The sequence below is a fragment of the Thamnophis sirtalis genome, unplaced genomic scaffold (assembly GCF_051295495.1).
Source record: "Thamnophis sirtalis isolate CommonGarterSnake01/CBP01778 unplaced genomic scaffold, rThaSir2_p1.2 scaffold_3, whole genome shotgun sequence".
In the NCBI taxonomy this organism is placed as follows: domain Eukaryota; kingdom Metazoa; phylum Chordata; class Lepidosauria; order Squamata; family Natricidae; genus Thamnophis; species Thamnophis sirtalis.
This window is the reverse complement of record NW_028261383.1, coordinates 81,476,501-81,494,005: the sequence shown is the minus strand read 5'-3', so window position 1 is coordinate 81,494,005 and position 17,505 is coordinate 81,476,501. Positions and strand designations below refer to the sequence as shown.

Sequence of the window (17,505 nt, the reverse complement as noted above, 5' to 3'; positions counted from 1 at the left end):
GTTTCTGACTCTTTGTCAGCTGACCGAGATAATTTTGTGAGGATGGTTTCTCAGTAACGCTTCTTTAAGGTATGGTATGCTCATGTTTATGTCACTAGTATTGGTATCTAGTCATCTTTCCCCCCCCCTCAACTTTTTATTTGCATTGTTCTTGATTTTTCAAGCATCAGGGTCTTTCTTGCCTCTGCATTATGTGTCCAACTTTTCAATATTTGGGTTTCCAGTAAGCAATTTGGTTTTACTCCTTCTAATACTAAATTATTTTGTTTCTTCTTGAAATATTGTCAAAAACTGTCTGCAGCATTATAATTCAAAGGAATACATCTTTCTTTGTTCATCTTCTCACAGGGGCTTTCCTAAGTGTTACACAGCTGTAAAATCTAGACCATGTCCTTGATAGTATACAATCTTGTCAGTCTGATGTCTCTAAATATGAATAATTTGTCTCAATCTGACTGTGTTTTTCCCCAAGTAGCAACATGTTTTTCTTTCATGGCTACAATTACTGTGCTTCTGAACATTTGATTTTTACAGAAATAAGATATGTTATTACTTCATCTTCTTTTCCACTGTTTACATTGAGTTGACACTGCTTGTTATTATAATCATGTATTTTTTGTTATTGTTATTTTGTTAGTATTGATAATCATACCAGCTTTTGACCTCCATTTGTTCATCTTCAACAAGAGATTTCACAAGTACTCCTGACATCCAGCCACCAATCTGGGTTGTTGAAGATTCTCCTAGCATTTATAATTCCAGTTTCTATTTCTTGTATATGTTCCACAGGCAAGCCAAACAAATAAACTAATGGTATGTAACCTTAGTTCTTTTCACAATTTTAAAACAATATGAAGTTATTTAATTTCTCCCTTACTCCAATCTAACTGGTCACCACATAAATTCAATAGGCCTGTTTTTCTTATGTTTTTAAAGACTACTGAAAATTTGTTTTGGTCAACTCCACTGAAAGTTTTTTCTATACTAACATCTATGAAGAAAAATGAGCTTTGCTGTTCCCATTATCCTTTGGATTTAGCAATATGATCTCAGGTACTCCTGCATCCTCTGAATCCAACTTGTACTTTGTACCATTTTATTCCACGTACTGTTGAAGTCTAGATTGCAAAAGCTTGAGCATTATCTTACTAGTATGTAAAACTAGCATGTGATATAAACACAATGGTTCAATAAGTTGAACACAACACTGCCCTTTTTTAGTATTGGAATATAAATTATTTTTTCACTTCTTTGTCTGCTGCTGGATTTTCCATATCTGCGTGCAAACTGCAGACACCAATTTAACAGCATGATCTGGTAAAATTTTAAACAGTTCTGTTGGTTTATCATCAACTCTGAAGCATTATTTGCAAAATTTCCTAGAGGGCCTTTAACTTCACTTTCCAGAATGTCTGTTTCTAGTTCAGTTAGATCAACAACTTTAGAAACTTTTTGATGAAGTTCTTCAACACATTTGTACCATCTCTAATTTCTTTCTTCCTTTCACAATACAATTTTGCTTTCATCTTTTATGATGTTCATTTATGCATACGAGCTTACTTAATTTCTGTACTTTTAATACTTTAAGTATTAAACTAAATTAAGTACTTTTAGTACTTCTTGTCCTTCCCATTCACTTTTTTGCACTGTTTATTTAAATACATCATCTTATTCCGTATTTGTCTTCTGTAGCATTCAATGTTTAATTGAACAATTTTTCCTCTGTGTTTGTCTTTTTCTTTCTATATTTTTTCAGTTACTTTTGATGGTTCAGCAGACAGCCATTTTGCTGCTTTTTCTTTTTGCATTTTGGGATATTTTTGTTCATTTCATTTTAATGAAATGCAGAATTGGATCAGATCTGATTAATTTATCTAGAATTCCATTTGAGGTCATTTTATCATTTTTGGGATTGCACTCAATTTTGATCCATTCCTTTTCAACAAAAATAGCAGCTGCATTGTTTCCACGGTTTTCTTGTCCTCAATAGAATTTCTGATATGAAGTGAACCATTCTGGTCTACTTCATTGTCCTGTTTTGTGAATGCTCATTTTGTTTGTTTGGCAGAATACTGGAAGTGTTTCTTCTTTTTGTCTCCAGTAGATCTTTATCCCATCCTGTTTAAAATATGACCAAGTCTTTCTGAATACATTATTAGGCTGGGAAAACCCCTTCACTGTTGCAAGTTAATAATCCATGAAGGAGATTGAGTATCCTAATGGCCATGAAATAAACTTTATTCCTCTTCACTGGAGTAAAGGACAGATATAATATAAATTATAATGGCTTTCTTTAAGAAAATATAACCATTATAATACTTACAGTATAATGTTTTTTCTGCGCATGTAAACAAAGCCCATATATAGTGGTTACTAGATACGGTTTATGGAATCTTTTTTTAAGGATCTTCACCTCCCTGGGAAAAAATAATTCTGATTGTACTTTAACAAGGCCAAAGAGCTGTACAAATAATAACTAAGAAACCTCAGTGAATGGGACTGTGTTCCCTATTTATCCTAAGCACTTCACCATAACTAGTACAGTAAATGTAGTAGAATACTAATTCTTAAATTTCCTTGTAAGCTGTTTGCCTTCTTGTTTTTCATGCTGTACCTCTACCTCTGCAAAACAAATAAGAGGGTGTAGGCCTAATCTTAAAAATATTCTAGGGCCACCAAAACTATTTCTTACTCACCACAAAAAAGTTAATCTTTTTTCAATTTGCAGCATTCTCCAAATGACACTGGGTCAGAACTAACAAAGTCAGCACCACAGAGTTTAAAAGTTTGTCTTTTTTAAAGTGACTGACTAACTTAGACCTAGAGAGATTTTCCCCACTACTAAATTAAAGTGCAACCCATCTGCTAAAGCAAAGAAAAAGAGAAAACTAAACAGTGACTACTTCTACAAATCAGAAATAACAAGAAGTAAACAAACTCAACTGTACAAGAAGAAGAAACAATAAAAATATAACAAATATGATAAATATCACCATTAAACATCAACATCTGCCTATCTCTAGGCCTTGGGAAGGACTCAAATGGTAGATAAAAATGTCAAATCTTGTCTGAACAATTGGCTGACTGTGCGACAAATTATATTTAATAAGAGCAGCTTCATGCAGTGGCTAAGGACCCAGGCTAGAAACCAGGAGACTATGAGTTCTAGTTCCACCTTAATCACAAAGTCAGCTGGGTGATTCTGGTCCAGTCACTCCTTCTCAGACTTAGGAAGGTGGCAAGAGCAAATCACTTCTGAAAATCTTGCCCAGAAAACTGCAGGACTAGTCCAGGCAGTTACCAGGAATCAGCATTGAAGCACAGACTTGAAGGCACACGCATACAAATAATAAGTATGTCATAGAATTAGAATATTTCATAACTATCCTATTCTAAGTGCTGGCAAGTAGTTTCCTTTACTTTTCATAGATTGATCTAAGAAACTATAACAAAATGAAGGAAGAAGGGGCTGACCGGAAAATTGGAACATATCTACAGCAGGCTGAAATAGCTAGTAAGTGCTTCTCTGCTATCGGTCTTCTGAATTTCTTAAGTACTACAGTGACTGAAGTTTAACACAGCATAGCTGTTGTTGAATCAGGGTATGGGAAAAGCACTACTTTAACAAAGATTATGTAAATGTGATATGAACTTACCTAAGAAATTTCTAGGATATGGTGAACTGGGCTTTCTGACTCCCTCAAGGGGTTCTCTAAAACTTTTTACCACAATGTCCTGCTTGCAACAGCTTGAAAGATGTTGCTGTTCCTCCTTTGACAAACAAGGCTAAACAAAGCAAAAAAAAAAAAAAAAGTGGCACCCTGGCTTTGTTAAAGTTCTTGAAATTTGAAGTTTCCTAGGTTTTATTGGTCTCTGTTCATTATCTAGATCAACAGATTGAATTTTATTGACAAATCAAAATAGCAGTAGACTTATATACCGCTTCATAGGCCTTACAGGCCTCTCTAAGCGGTTTACAGAGAGTCAGCATATTGCCCCCAACAATCTGGGTCCTCATTTTACCCACCTCGGAAGGATGGAAGGCTGAGTCAACCCTAAAACAAATAGTTTTACCTTTTACATATCCAAACTTCTTGGTATGAGATTTTCTCCATTAACTAACTTGTTCATAGCCTGGGAAGGAGGTGAAAGCAATTTTTGGAGATTTAGAGGGGATGGGGAGAGAGGGGGGGGTATCCAGAGCATATAGTGATTAGACACAAGTGCAGAAAGGCTCAAGGTCACATAGACAAAATGGCACTATTGTATAGCAAGAATCCTCCCTATAGTATGATTACGAATATCAAAAAGGGATAATAAGGAACTAACTGGGTTGGATTGTAAATTTGCACGGTATAATAATCATTTTCAAATAGTTGACTTGGTAGTGGCATTTTACTGTTAAGATAAATTTTACTGCAATCACAGGATGTGCCCAACCTTTTGGTATAAAGTCATGCCACAATCTTGGGAAGGCAGGAAGCTTTAACCAAAAAAAAAGAGGTTGCTCTTAGAAGTACAAACACTGCACTTGTAGCAATCACTAGCTAGCTATTTCTAATCATTTAGCTGATAATACCCCTTGAGTTCACATAAATATTAAATAAAAACCCAGAGAAATGGTACAGGTTGAAAAGTCAAACATCTAAAATAAGGCTAAGCCTGATTGGACTTCCATTAGGATTTTTACATAGACTTTTGCAATTTAAGATCTGTTACAAGTAACAGACTGCTTAATTCCTCCCTCCCCCCCCAAACTGAGAATAGTTATTTTTGTTTTGTTGATTAAAAAGTCAGCTCCCCAAAAGACATTAGAGTCCATAATAAAAAGTCAAATAAGGGATGTAGCAGTTCTTAGCCAAAAACTCTCATCAGAAAGAAGATGATGCTAAAAGACCTCATAAGACTCCAAGAGAGATTACATCTCCATACTTCTCCAAAGCAACTGACGGTAGAACAAGAAGCAATGGGTGGAAAATAATCAAGGAGAGAAGCAACTTAGAACTAAGGAGAAATTTCCTGACAGTTAGAACAATTAATCAGTGGAAGAACTTGCCTCCAGAAGTTGTAAATGCTCCAACACTGGACGTTTTTAAGATGTTGGATAACCATTTGTCTGAAGTGGTGTAAAATTTCCTGCCTAAGCAGGGGGTTAGACTAGAAGACCTCCAAGGTACCTTCCAACTCTGTTATTCTATTCTACTTAGCCTCTTCCAATAAAACTTCTCTGGGTGGGAAATGTGGACTACTTAAACAGGATTTTTGCTGAGATGTTAAATTTTGGGGCAGTTTTGCTTAGACCTTCACATCTGATTGTTAAACATTTTGAGGATAACACTCACATATGGATTGTCCCATGAATGCAGCTTTAGTTTCAGTGCCTCTGAAATGGGTGTTGTGTGCAGTTCTTGAGGCCACTTAATATCTGTCCACTCGTTTCTCCTCAATCATGACAACAAAATGGGAATGTGTAGACTGGCTAGTTTCCTAAGGTTATAAATATGTCTATGTAGGTGGGAATAATATCTTAACACTCTGATTTAAACTATAATGCCATCATCCAAGCACAAAAACATCTCTTTTGGACAAAATATATGTGTTGCAGCATTGCTAATCAAGATAACTTTGGAGGACTGGGATTCTTTGAATCTATTATAAATTGATTGCTCACTTTTTCTTGACACTGAAATAGCTTCAGTTTAATATGTTGCCTGTTCTGGCATGACAAGATAAATTTGACCCTACTCATTAACCAATATATTTCAACATCTTTCAGCACCAAGGCAGTATTCTAAAGGGTTATCTGACTCTGAGAGAAGTTGTTTTGGAACAGAGAAGTACTGATGGCTCACAACTCCATTTATCTTCCTTAAAATCATGCAAAGTTACAGGAATACTCTGTAGACAGAACACAAGCCAGTAAAATTGAACCTGAATTCAGACAAGGCAGAGGAACTTAAAGCAGTAGTTTGGCCAGAAAGGTAGGATTTAATGCATTCTAGATGAAGGGTTAGTTATATTTAATTCACTGTTTAATTATGGAGTGTTATTTCATTCATTCTTCACTATGGTCTTTAGCTGGCCATAGAGATACAGTAGATATTCTGGTTGGTTGATATTTTGTTTAACTACCAGAATATGTTTTACACGGGACACTAACCTGTTGAGAAAGTCCAGATGCAGATCCCGCTGAAGATGTTAGCTAATTTGTTAATGAAACGTCCAGCAGTTAAATAGAAAGCTCGGAGAACAGACTCTTGCCAAAATCCAGATGGCACACAAATGTAGTCAGATTATACTTAGGGAATAAATATTTGAAATATGAACGCAAAAAATAGAGGCAAATATGTGCTTCATCGATTATAGTAAGATCTTTAATTTGTTGATCATGCAAAGCTGTGGAATGTGCTTAGAAAAATGGGAATTCTGGGATATCACACTCTCCTAATGCAAAACCTGCATTTAAGTTGGTAAACCACAATCTGAAGAGAACATGGAGAAACAGACTGGTTCCAGGATGGCAGATACAAGGCTGTACATTACATTCTGTCTTTGTGTGTTGATTATATACAGTATTGAGGGAACCTGAATTGGAAGATGATAAGCACAGTTTAAAATGGAGGAAGGGACATGCACTATGTTGATAGCAGTAGTCTGATTACTGAAGTGCAAACAATCTGCAACCCTACTGAAAAAGTCAAAGAGCACAGTGACTAAGTTTAAATATAGAAAAGATGATAAGAAATACAGAAACCAGTCTTAGAAGTGACAAATTAAGATATGAAAGAGGTGGATAGCTTCCACCTTTCAATTGTAAAGGAACCAATCATTAGGAAATACTCTGTAGACTAGGACTTGGTCAAATAGCAATGAAAACCTTGAAAAAGTTATTTAGGTGCTGTGAAATATCTAATATCTACAAAGATCAGAATACTGTAGTGCAGGTAATAGCTTAAAGCTTAAAGAGCCAAGGTGGCGCAGTGGTTAAATGCAGCACTGCAGGCTACTGCTAGATCAGCAGTTCAGCGGTTCAAATCTCACCGGCTCAGGGTTGACTCAGCCTTCCATCCTTCCGAGGTGGGTAAAATGAGGACCCAGATTGTTGGGGGCAATATGCTGACTCTCTGTAAACCGCTTAGAGAGGCCTGAAAGGCCTATGAAGCGGTATATAAGTCTACTGCTATTGCTATTGCTATTGCTATTAAAGTATTGAGATACTGTGACACTCTATGGAAATGAGTTTAGGACCTTGAAGAAGGCGGATATAAAGAATATTGACACTTTTGAATTTTGGTGTTGGAATGGACGATGCGGTTTAGAATATCATGGCTAGCCAAGGAAACAAACCAATAAACGATCAAATTAATCCAGAGTTCTCACTAAAGTCTCAAAAGACTAGGCTCAAATTATCCTACTTTGGGCACATTATGTGAAAAAATCACTCTCTGGAGAAAGAGAGAAGGAAAGAGAAGAAGAGGATGACCAGCAACAAGACCCAATTACAGCAGCAATGGATGCATGTCTGAAAACCTGAAGGACCAAGGTGAGGAACAGAATATCTTGGAGAAAATCCATCTATATGATCACTAAGAATCAACATTGATTTGATGGCATATGATCAACCAATTCAATTTCAAATATTCAATTCTAACTTTAAAGCAACTAAAGTAGCACCTATTTTGGTTCTAAGAAAGTTGTAAAGTTTTGGTCTTGATATTGACTGCTTCTCCATGAGCTTCTTTCCATATTCTGATCTTTTAAATCTCTCTACCTCTCCTTCATAAGTAAAAATGGTGCTTATTCAGTAACACAACCTGTCTTTATATTTGTTATAACCTGTTTTCAGGAAACAGGGATGCAAACAGGTAAAGGTTCCCCTTGCACATATGTGCTAGTTGTTCCCAACTCTAGGGGGCAATGCTCATCTCGGTTTCAAAGCTGAAGAGCCAGTGCTGTCCGAAGACGTCTTTGTGGTCATGTGGCCAGCATGACTAAACGCCGAAGGCACAGGGAGCACTGTTTCCTTTCCCAGGAAAGGTGGTCCCTATTTTTATACTTGCTTTTTTATGTACTTTTGAACTGCTAGGTTGGCAGAAGCTGGGACAAGTAACGGGAGGTCACTCCATTATCCGGCACTAAAAATTCGAACTACTGAACTGCCGACCTTTCTGATTGACAAGCTCAGTGTCTTAGCCACTGATCCACCACGTCCCTCATATAACAAGTTTCCCTGAAAATAAGACCACCCTGGATAATAAGCCCAGTTGGTCTTTTGAGCGCATGTGTTAGAATAAGCCCTCCCCCCAAAATAAGCCCTCCCTGAAAATATTGCAACACAGCAGCAGCCATGACCACGCGTGCCCCCTCCTGCACCTAAAAATAATAAGACTTCTCCAAAAATAAGGCCAAGTGCTTATTGTGGGGGGGCCAAAAGAAATTAGGACCCTGTCTTATTTTCAGGGGAAACATGGTAAGTATCTACAAATAAATAGGTATGTACAAATAAATAAATAACAATTTTCTCCTGTCCTGATCCATTTCATGTCTTTTGTACAGCACTCATTCCAAATCCATGGCCTTTTTGAAATAAAAGCTATGCAGAATGCAGTAGGCTGAGCCTTCTATGCAGATTATTACTTTTTGTGTTCAGCTCCAATTTTCCATTTATTGGACTATTTATTGAGCTGTTGTCATAACCACAAATGACGTAATCAGACCTGATTTTACACTGACCTGTATAACAAGACTGTCAGTTTGACCAATACAGCCTGCATACTATTTCTTGAATAACTTGAATTACACACATACATTCTTATGACTGACACAGGAAGCTGGATTTAAGGAGTGATGATCAGAATCTTTTGGCTATCCAGTATAATTAAATCAACCTGCAGTGTCCCCATCTGTACGTCATCAAGACAACAGCATCCAAATACTAAGAATCTGTGCATGACTAGGTTCAGTTTGACTTAAACGTATTATGTGTACTTACCCCTTGTGGTTTGCAAACTATTGTTTACGGTTCTGGTTTATTTGATTGTTAAATAAGTCACAATTACATTTATACAAACTATCATTAATGAAACCATGACTTAGCATATGTGAAACAAGTCTATATACTTTCAAAACAAGTTCCTTTTCTCCAAACATGCACTTCCAACTATTCAGTGTTTTTCAGGATTAATATAGATCGACCATAGATGATTGTAACGAATTATGGCCTCAGTTTATTGATAAATGTAAATATACTTTAATATTTTTTTAGTTTTGCCTCTTTTTATAATTTAGGATATTTTTCCTTTAAAAACAATTATTAATAAAAAATTAAAAAGTTGCTTTCCCTTGAGAAAAATAATGATGCAGGAAAACAACAGCAAGAGACCATGTTTAAAATCTTACAGTCTGCAAAATACAACAGCTACCAGAGTTCAGTACTAAGCTATATGCAAATAGCCTTTTAGCAATGTTGTGTTAACAAATACAAAGCATATTACTGGAAAAACATGATGAAACACTATAATGTGGAAGATACATGCTCAGCTAATTATATATAAATGTTACTTCATCCAGACATCACAATTGTGACCTATTTTCCATTCCTGGTGTTTATACTCAACAAAATTATTAGGCATACTATATTGAAAATATTTGTATCCAGACATTCCTTTAGGTGGAATATTACAGATAATTATTAACATTAAATCTAGGAACATTAGAAAAAGGTGAGACACCATTCAACATGTACTTGGGCTAATATTTGAGGAAAACTGGATAAAAAATAAGGGTTAGTATGTAATTATTTAACTCTAGAATCAATTCAAGAAACAAGTTGCTGAGGGATCCTTTTATTGGAAAGAGCTGAAAGGTTAAATCAATTATTTTCAGAAAGGTCTCCTTGTTAAGCAAACCTTATTTTAACCTTTCAATGACATTATGAGTTTAAAACTGAGCTAAAAGTGTTACGCAATTTATAAAAAATATTGGCTCAGGTCAGTATATTTATAGAGGAGCCCATGATAGTGAAATTCTGAAAAGATCGCCAGAAAATCTGAAGGTCTTTGTCAACTCTGAAGTGAACCCGGCTGAAGCCATCTTGTGCTGCCTCATAGTTGCCACAAAGCCAGGGAGAGAGAAGGGAAGGGGGAAGTAGATAGCCGGGCTCCAGTCAAAACAAAATACTTTCTTGTGGAAACCAAGGTCATTGAAACAGTTGGCCATTGAAAGAGACAATGTGACTGGTGACACCTGGGAGGGAGGAGTTTGATTCTTTTAATTAGGTGAAAACTGTAGAAACTGTCAGAATTGGTTTTCACCAGCTGTGCTGATATGATGTATCCAATAAACATATCTTTTGAGGAATCTACCTTCCTTGGAGTTATGCTTTCAATGGGTGCATTACTCAGAACACTGACATTCTTTGGCTAAAGGTGCTCAGCAATACAAGTAATCCTCAAATTACAAGGGTTCATTTAGTGTCTGTTTGAAGTTACAACATTGAAAAAAGAGACTTATGAACATCTTTCACACTTATGACCATTGCAGCATTTCCAGGGTCTCGTGATGCTTGGCAAATGACTCATATTTATGACAGTTGCAGTGTCCTGGAGTCATGTGATACCCTTTTACGACCTTCTGACAAGCAAAGTCAATGGGGAAGCCAGATTCACTTAACAAACATGTTACTAACTTAACAACTTCAGTGATTCACTTAGCAATTGTGGCAAGAAAGGCTGTAAAATGGGGCAAAATTCACTTAACAACTGTCTTACTTAGCAACCGAAATGTTGGGTTCAATTGTGGTCGTAAGTAGAGGGCTACCTCTATTCTCTCTCTTTCTGAACTTTGCAACTCACTGAAAACTTTTGATCTTTTCAGCTAAAGGTCATTAAAAATGTAGGATGCAGACATCCACAACTGTTTTAAAATAAGTTTCTCTCTTCTGCTCACCTCTTCTGAGTCTTCCGTGATTTGGAAAAGGATGGTATTGCAAAGGTCTTTCACATGGCTTCAGTTTGGACCAAAGCATGGAACAAGAAAACTACTTCATAGTTCCCGTTGAACCGTTCGGCATCAGGATAAGACTTTGGGAAGGGGCTGTAATGATCCCAAACTTGCTTTGGTTACTGGTCAAATAATGTTTTTGTGGGACGCTGCTCACAATACATACAAACAGTGGTGACCACAAGTCTTGAGGAAAGAAGCTGTTTTCTTTGAGTAGAATATAATTCGCAGTGACTTCATGGATGAGCTCATGTGGTTTCTTTATTAATAATGCAGAAGTGGTTTGCCTTCTTCCAGGATGTTTTTCTTCAACTTCCTAGTTTAACCACCAGTCAATGACATAAATCTAATGAAGACCAAGGAAACAGTCACCCTGGCTCCTGCAGGTAAGAAGAATCATGGCTATCCCTATCTGCTGCTCATTCCTTTCCCCAAACAAAAAGGTGTCAAATACCGGGGATGGGGGGGCAGTCAATGTATAGAAGTCCACATATAAGATCTATCAATAGAAGCATCATGTCCTAAAAGGCCTCTCCATCGACAGGTAAGAGCTCTGTGCCTGCTTCCCTGGCATAGGTGGGAGGTGTACAAAAAAAAAAAAAGCAAGGGAATCTACCAATTGGGGACTGTGGAAAGTGTGATGTAGACAGAACATCACTGTGGCTAAAAGGATTGAAATCTAGCAAGTATTGTCTTAAGGTGGTTTCATTTCTAGATATTTAAGTATGGGAATCAAGTAGCTTAAAGCTGCAGTGCAGGAAAGCCCTTACTGATTTCACTATCATTGACATGCTTGCTTTGCACAAGTGACAGTTTTAATTTATTACCATGTAGATTACTCAAAATATTGATAAAGCAGCAGAAAAATCAAGAAAATTGAAACTTTAATGTTTGAACTACTGGAGTACAGTCACGTTGTGACAATTATACCAAATATTTTTCTTCTATGTACCTAGATTGATAATATGGCAATTTAATGCAGGAAAATATGCCTGTCTTAATGGCAGCAATAAGCTACGCTCACTTTAGAACTTGGGACTTGTAGACTTACAATAACTTTGTCACCTTGAATGTACACTAATTGGCATACATTAAAATGAAATTTCATTGCATACAGCTCTCAAAGGGTCACCACCTCCAATATACACTACATAAACATGACAAAATCAATCAATCAATCAATATGCATATACCCACATTTTTATATGACAGGGAGAAACAACACAGTCTAGTTTGGATGTATACATGTACATGGCGAGAAAAACAAACCTTGCAAGTTTACTAGACAGATGACATAGGGAACAAAACTGTTACAGAATCTGGTAGTCCTGCCAGAAATTGAATTGAATTGAATTTCCTTTATTTGTATGCCGCCCTTTTCCCTGGGGGGACTCAGGGCGGCTCACAATTCAAAAAGGGAGGGGGGAAAAGACAAACAGTATTCCAATATGGAAACAATACAACATATTAAAAGAGAGCACAACAGTCACACAATTCGGGTGGGGTTGAAATCTTAACCCCAGGCCAGCCGGGACAGCCAGATCTTTAAAGCGGCGCAGAAGGATTGAAGGGTGGTGAGGGTCCGAATCTCCATGGGGAGTTCGTTCCAGAGGGTCGGAGCAGCCACCGAGAAGGCTCTCCTCCGGGTAGTTGCCAGTTTGCACTGGCTAGTAGATGGAATTCGGAGGAGGCCTAATCGATGCGATCGTATCGGTCTAGTGGAGGTAATTGGCAGTAGGCGGTCTCTCAAATACCCAGGCCCACTACCATGAAGGGCTTTATAGGTGATAAGTAGCACCTTGAAGCACACCCGGAGACCGACAGGCAGCCAGTGCAGCTCGCGGAGGAGGAAATACTTTGAAACCTCCTTGAAATAGGAGGTTTATACTTTTGAATTCCACATGCATTTTAGATTTTAAAAGCCAGACCTATGCCCTTCCCACTTACTGTCTCATAGCTACATAAATAAATGTTACTGCCACAAGAGGGAATCTGAGTATTCTGAGCTTTTTGCAGTCAAGAAATGATTTAAACCACCATCCTCTTTGCAATGGTGCACTGAGTTGAACACTTTTCCTGCTGATTTCTCTTTTCTTCATTTCTTTCGTAGGCATTTCACATTTATTTTTTGATAATGCTGTGAGTTTTATAAGTGAGATATGTTATTTTTACTTACATTGTTTGGAGGGAATAAGTAAATCATTTTTTTAAAAAACAGTTTCCAATTCATAAGTATTATAAAAGGTAAAAGGAGAGGTATTTTAGGTGCATAAATTGAAAAAAAAATTAAGAACTGGATTTTCAGAAATTCAATTTTTGAAAGAGCAAACCCCACATAACTGATATCATTTTTACACTACATATAAACACTGATTTATTTTTTTCAGAACAGGATTGTTTAACACACACCCAATCCCCCAATGGGTTACATGCAGCTTTACTCTCTCAATTTATGACTCCCAAAGCATCCTGAGTTTACCCCACCAAAATTATGAGAGGATGTAAATAAGTTAAAGATTAAAAATGATTTAAACTTCTGTAAGTTCCAAGATGTTAATAAAACAATTAGCTTGTCTAATATGCACAGTAATGTAGTGAAGGTCTAATACAGTACAGTCCTCCATGCCAATAAAATTAAAATCAACACATAAAGAAAAGAAAAACTGAAAGGAAGATGTTAATATATTATGGAAAAACATGCAGCTTCCACGTACATTCAAAGTATAATGCTCAGGCATAGCGTTAATCAGTATTAAACAGTTCTACTTAAGCCACAGCATGGCTAAAACAAATTATAGACCATGTGTGTTCAAAAAACTTCCCCAACACCCTCCTTTGAGCATGCTGCCTAGGAGTTCAGAGACTTGATGTCCCAACAGGTCCAGAAGATACCAAACGGGGAAGAGATTGTGTTGGCACATACAAGAAGTTCAAATGATGCATTCCTTTGATGTCGGGTGAAACCCAGTTATCTTAAATCAAACAATACTTGCATAACTAGTTCCAGCATGAGTGTAAATCAGGAATACAAAGAGAGAAAGTTCTGGTATAAAATCATGCTGCCATGTTACACATTTCTGTACTCCTGGTGGACCTTTAAGATTCCAATGCCATGTGTTGCTATTGTTAGGTTCTATCAAGTCCTACTTTACTCCTGGTAACTCTAAGGATAAAAACTATCTGAGCCATCCTGACTCTTGCAGGTGTATTTATGTGAAGGCCCATAAGCTCCAGAATTGATAGGGATGGTGCAAAAGAAAACTCAGAAAAGAACAAAAATGATTGGTGGGGGGAGGGGGAGGCTATAGGAACCATAGATATATTCAAGGAAGACTGAGATATTTCAATCAAGGCAAAATTTAAGATAGTCAACTCAGCGGAATTCCATTATGATGTTCAGATGTGAGTGATGGGCTCTGTGTAAGAAGAGGAGAGTTAACTCCTTTAACCTAAGGAGAAGATTGCTTCAGATTCATCAGAAACAGTGGCTGAAAAACCAACCATTTGTTACTGGAAGAAATCAAGCCAGAATGCTCACTGAAAATAAGGAACAAAACAAACCTTTATACTTTTGATATGAAGACTGATGCATCTATACAAGAGATGATAATGCTGGGCAAGGTGGGCGGCACACAAGGTGGACAAATTACCATAAGCCACAGAAATGCAATTTACAGTTAACACACCATATGGCAAACTTTGCTGATCTACCAAGTGTACAGTATACTTCTCAAATTATATCTTGCAAAATTGAAGCCTGAGTGGAAAGTGAGTCATAAAATAAATCAGCAGGAAGTCATTCTCTTGCCAACCAATAGTGGGTACTGCTCCCTGTAAAGCCTGTTGCACTCACCTTCATCTAAAGAGGTGATGCAGCAAGACAACTCACACACGAACCTCAACTTCTCAGCTCCACCCAGAGCCAGCCTAGATCTTCCCTCTGTAGGCAACTATTCTGGGACCCTTTTTTTTTTTTTTTTACAAAGGCAGAATGTATGTCTTCTTCTTCCCAGGCAGAATTTTGACAGGTTTAGGCTAAAAATTGTTGATTGATATAATGTTTCTAAACATATCAATTGTTTGGCAGTTGCAATTCATTGTATACTTGGTTCCCTCCTTCCTTTTTTCTTCGCTCAGAATGTAACATATCTTGTTACATACCAGAAAGTCAGATACCGTATAAGTATGAATCACAAGCCTCGCCTCAACGGCTTCCTACAGGATTAGGAATACCGTACCCAGCTCAAAACGCACCGGCTGTGTCTCCTCGAACGGCGACGAAACGTTCGCAACCCAAATGCCAACCTCTTGAGCTCAAACCAACAGCCATACTAGCTATACTCACGTACTATGAGAGCCAAGGTCTTGTTCCCTTCCAAATCTGTTAATCTGAATCCGATGGCACAAAGTTGACAAGACAGGACGGAAAGTTGGAGCTGCAATTGCCACACGCGCTATCCTGGAGCCAAGGCGTAGCTTGAGAGTAGCTTTCTGGAGTATCAACTCATCAACAGACCAAGAAAGAAGCAAGAGCAAGCCAAACAAAAACAAGAGATCCCTACTTAACCCGACACAATTACGGGCGGGAGCGCAGACAGACCGCGCGTCTGGAACTCAGCTACGGCACCGCTGCTCATACTCACAACGGGAGCTCCCGGGTTCACCGTCGCCGCGGCTAAACCGCATGAGGCGGACCAGACAAAGGGGGGAAGGAACACCCGGCCAACCATCCCACACTCGCGTTAACAAGAGTCCATTATTCGAATAGGAATAACCGTCGTTTGTGCCGAAGGAGCCCCTATAGCGCACTCTGACCAAAGCGAACGGTAGCCGCCCTTCCCTCCCTCCCCCACTCCCGGTAGCCGCCGAAAAAGCGGGGCAAGAAAGCAGCGCTCGGTTTACTCAACCCGCCTCAACCCCGGGAGGAGCGAAGTCTTCGCAGACCAGGGGAAACCCTCGCACAAAAGGAGCCCGCTCCTCGCCAAGTCAGAGCCCGAACGGAGACGGTCTTTCGGTTCCTATCTTCCGTCGTCGCCCCCCCCCCCCAAAAAGAGAGAAACGGAATCGCGGCCAGGAGGAGCTGCGGGTTGCGCTCGGGGAAGGAAGACTGCCCGGGGGTGGGGGCGGGATGGGGGTGGTGGGAGGGACAACTCCAGGCCTAGTTCAGCAACTACTAGGCAGAGGGTGGGAGTGGGGGGGGGGCAGAAAGAGGCACCCGGCTTCTGCTCCCCGCCGGGATTGCCGCCAAAGACCTCCAGCCTCACCTTAGGTCTGTGCAGCCACCTTCGGACAACGGCGGGCAGCATGGCTGGAGCCGGGAGCGCAGCGGCTGGAGAAGTCGCCCTCGCCAGTCTACTCGGTACACCTGAGCTAGGCGCTCTCTTCGGCTGAGACTCCCACCGCCTACAGGCGGCTCGGAGGCTTGTCAGCCGGGCCGGGATATTATAGCCCCTGGCCACGCCCAGAGGAGGGCGGGCCTTTGGCCAACAGGAACGTGGCCGCGTAGGGTTACGATTGGGCTCCCTCCGCCGGCGCGCGGCTGATTGACAGAGAGGCCGTTCCCTCCTGGATCAAAGTTACTGAGGGCGGCAGCGGCAGCCAACTCTCCGCGGGACGTGCGAACGAGACGGTAGTCCCCTGGAGGACGGCAGCGGAGGCGGGGCACGACGCCGCTCCGCTCCTGCTGTGGACCTCACTTCATTAGAACGAAAGCAACGGGGAGGGCGGGGGAGATGTCTCGACGGCCTTCTCCGTTCTATCGTGGTTGGGGACGTGCGGTTGACCGGTACCTTGACCGGGTCATCCTGTTACAAGAAACAGAAATCCACAAGGATGGTTGCTTTTGCTTCCTTGTGGGCTTCCACCCCAACTGAACCTCTCCAGGTGCACCGAGTGCCAACTGAGGCAAAGGCTCCGGTGTTGAAGTCCAACCCATCTGAAGGGCGCTAGTTGGGTGCAGCCAGTCCCGAAAGCGATCTTCAGGGCAGGCACTACTAGGGATCCTCCTTGACCAATAAACTCCGCGGGTGAGATGTTGCCTCCCCTGCTGTGCTCACGTTTAGAAAACGGCCCTGCAACTCAGTTTTTGTGTATTTAAGGAAGAGGTTTTATTCCTATTCTTTTTTTTCTATATTGACTATTGCATAAGAAACCTTTAACGGAGCACTCAACTGACCTACTATATAGATTTTTTAAAAAGGGATCTCCCCACTTTGAGATGACTAGCTAGATAAGGAACGAAGAGCAAGGAACTCTTTTTATTTTAAAAGTTACCCAATATAATTCTCAATCAGGAGGAAGAGGCCAAGGCACTTCTAAATATGCACTCACAAGCAGTCTTTCTGACAGCACCTCTGTATTTGAATGCTCTGCTTCTGGCATGGTAACTATGAGGCTGCTGCCCCTCTTAGTGTTGGTCATATAGTGAGGATTGCTAGGAGGCAAGCAGGAAGGAATGGATCCCAAACACAAAATAGGATCAGAGAGAATAAAATCTGAATGGCT

General features: G+C 39.5%; 1 protein-coding gene across 1 annotated transcript in view; it reads right to left on the bottom strand.

Moving 5' to 3' along the window:
- ZFYVE28 (zinc finger FYVE-type containing 28) overlaps positions 1 to 16,416 on the bottom strand; it is a 36,903-nt gene extending 20,487 nt beyond the window's left edge. The window contains exon 1 of the mRNA XM_087709329.1: positions 16,266 to 16,416. Coding sequence (XP_087565455.1) covers positions 16,266 to 16,307 — 42 coding nt within the window. The 5' untranslated portion in view covers positions 16,308 to 16,416. The remainder of the gene's footprint in view (positions 1 to 16,265) is intronic.
- Between the last annotated feature and the right edge of the window lie 1,089 nt (positions 16,417 to 17,505).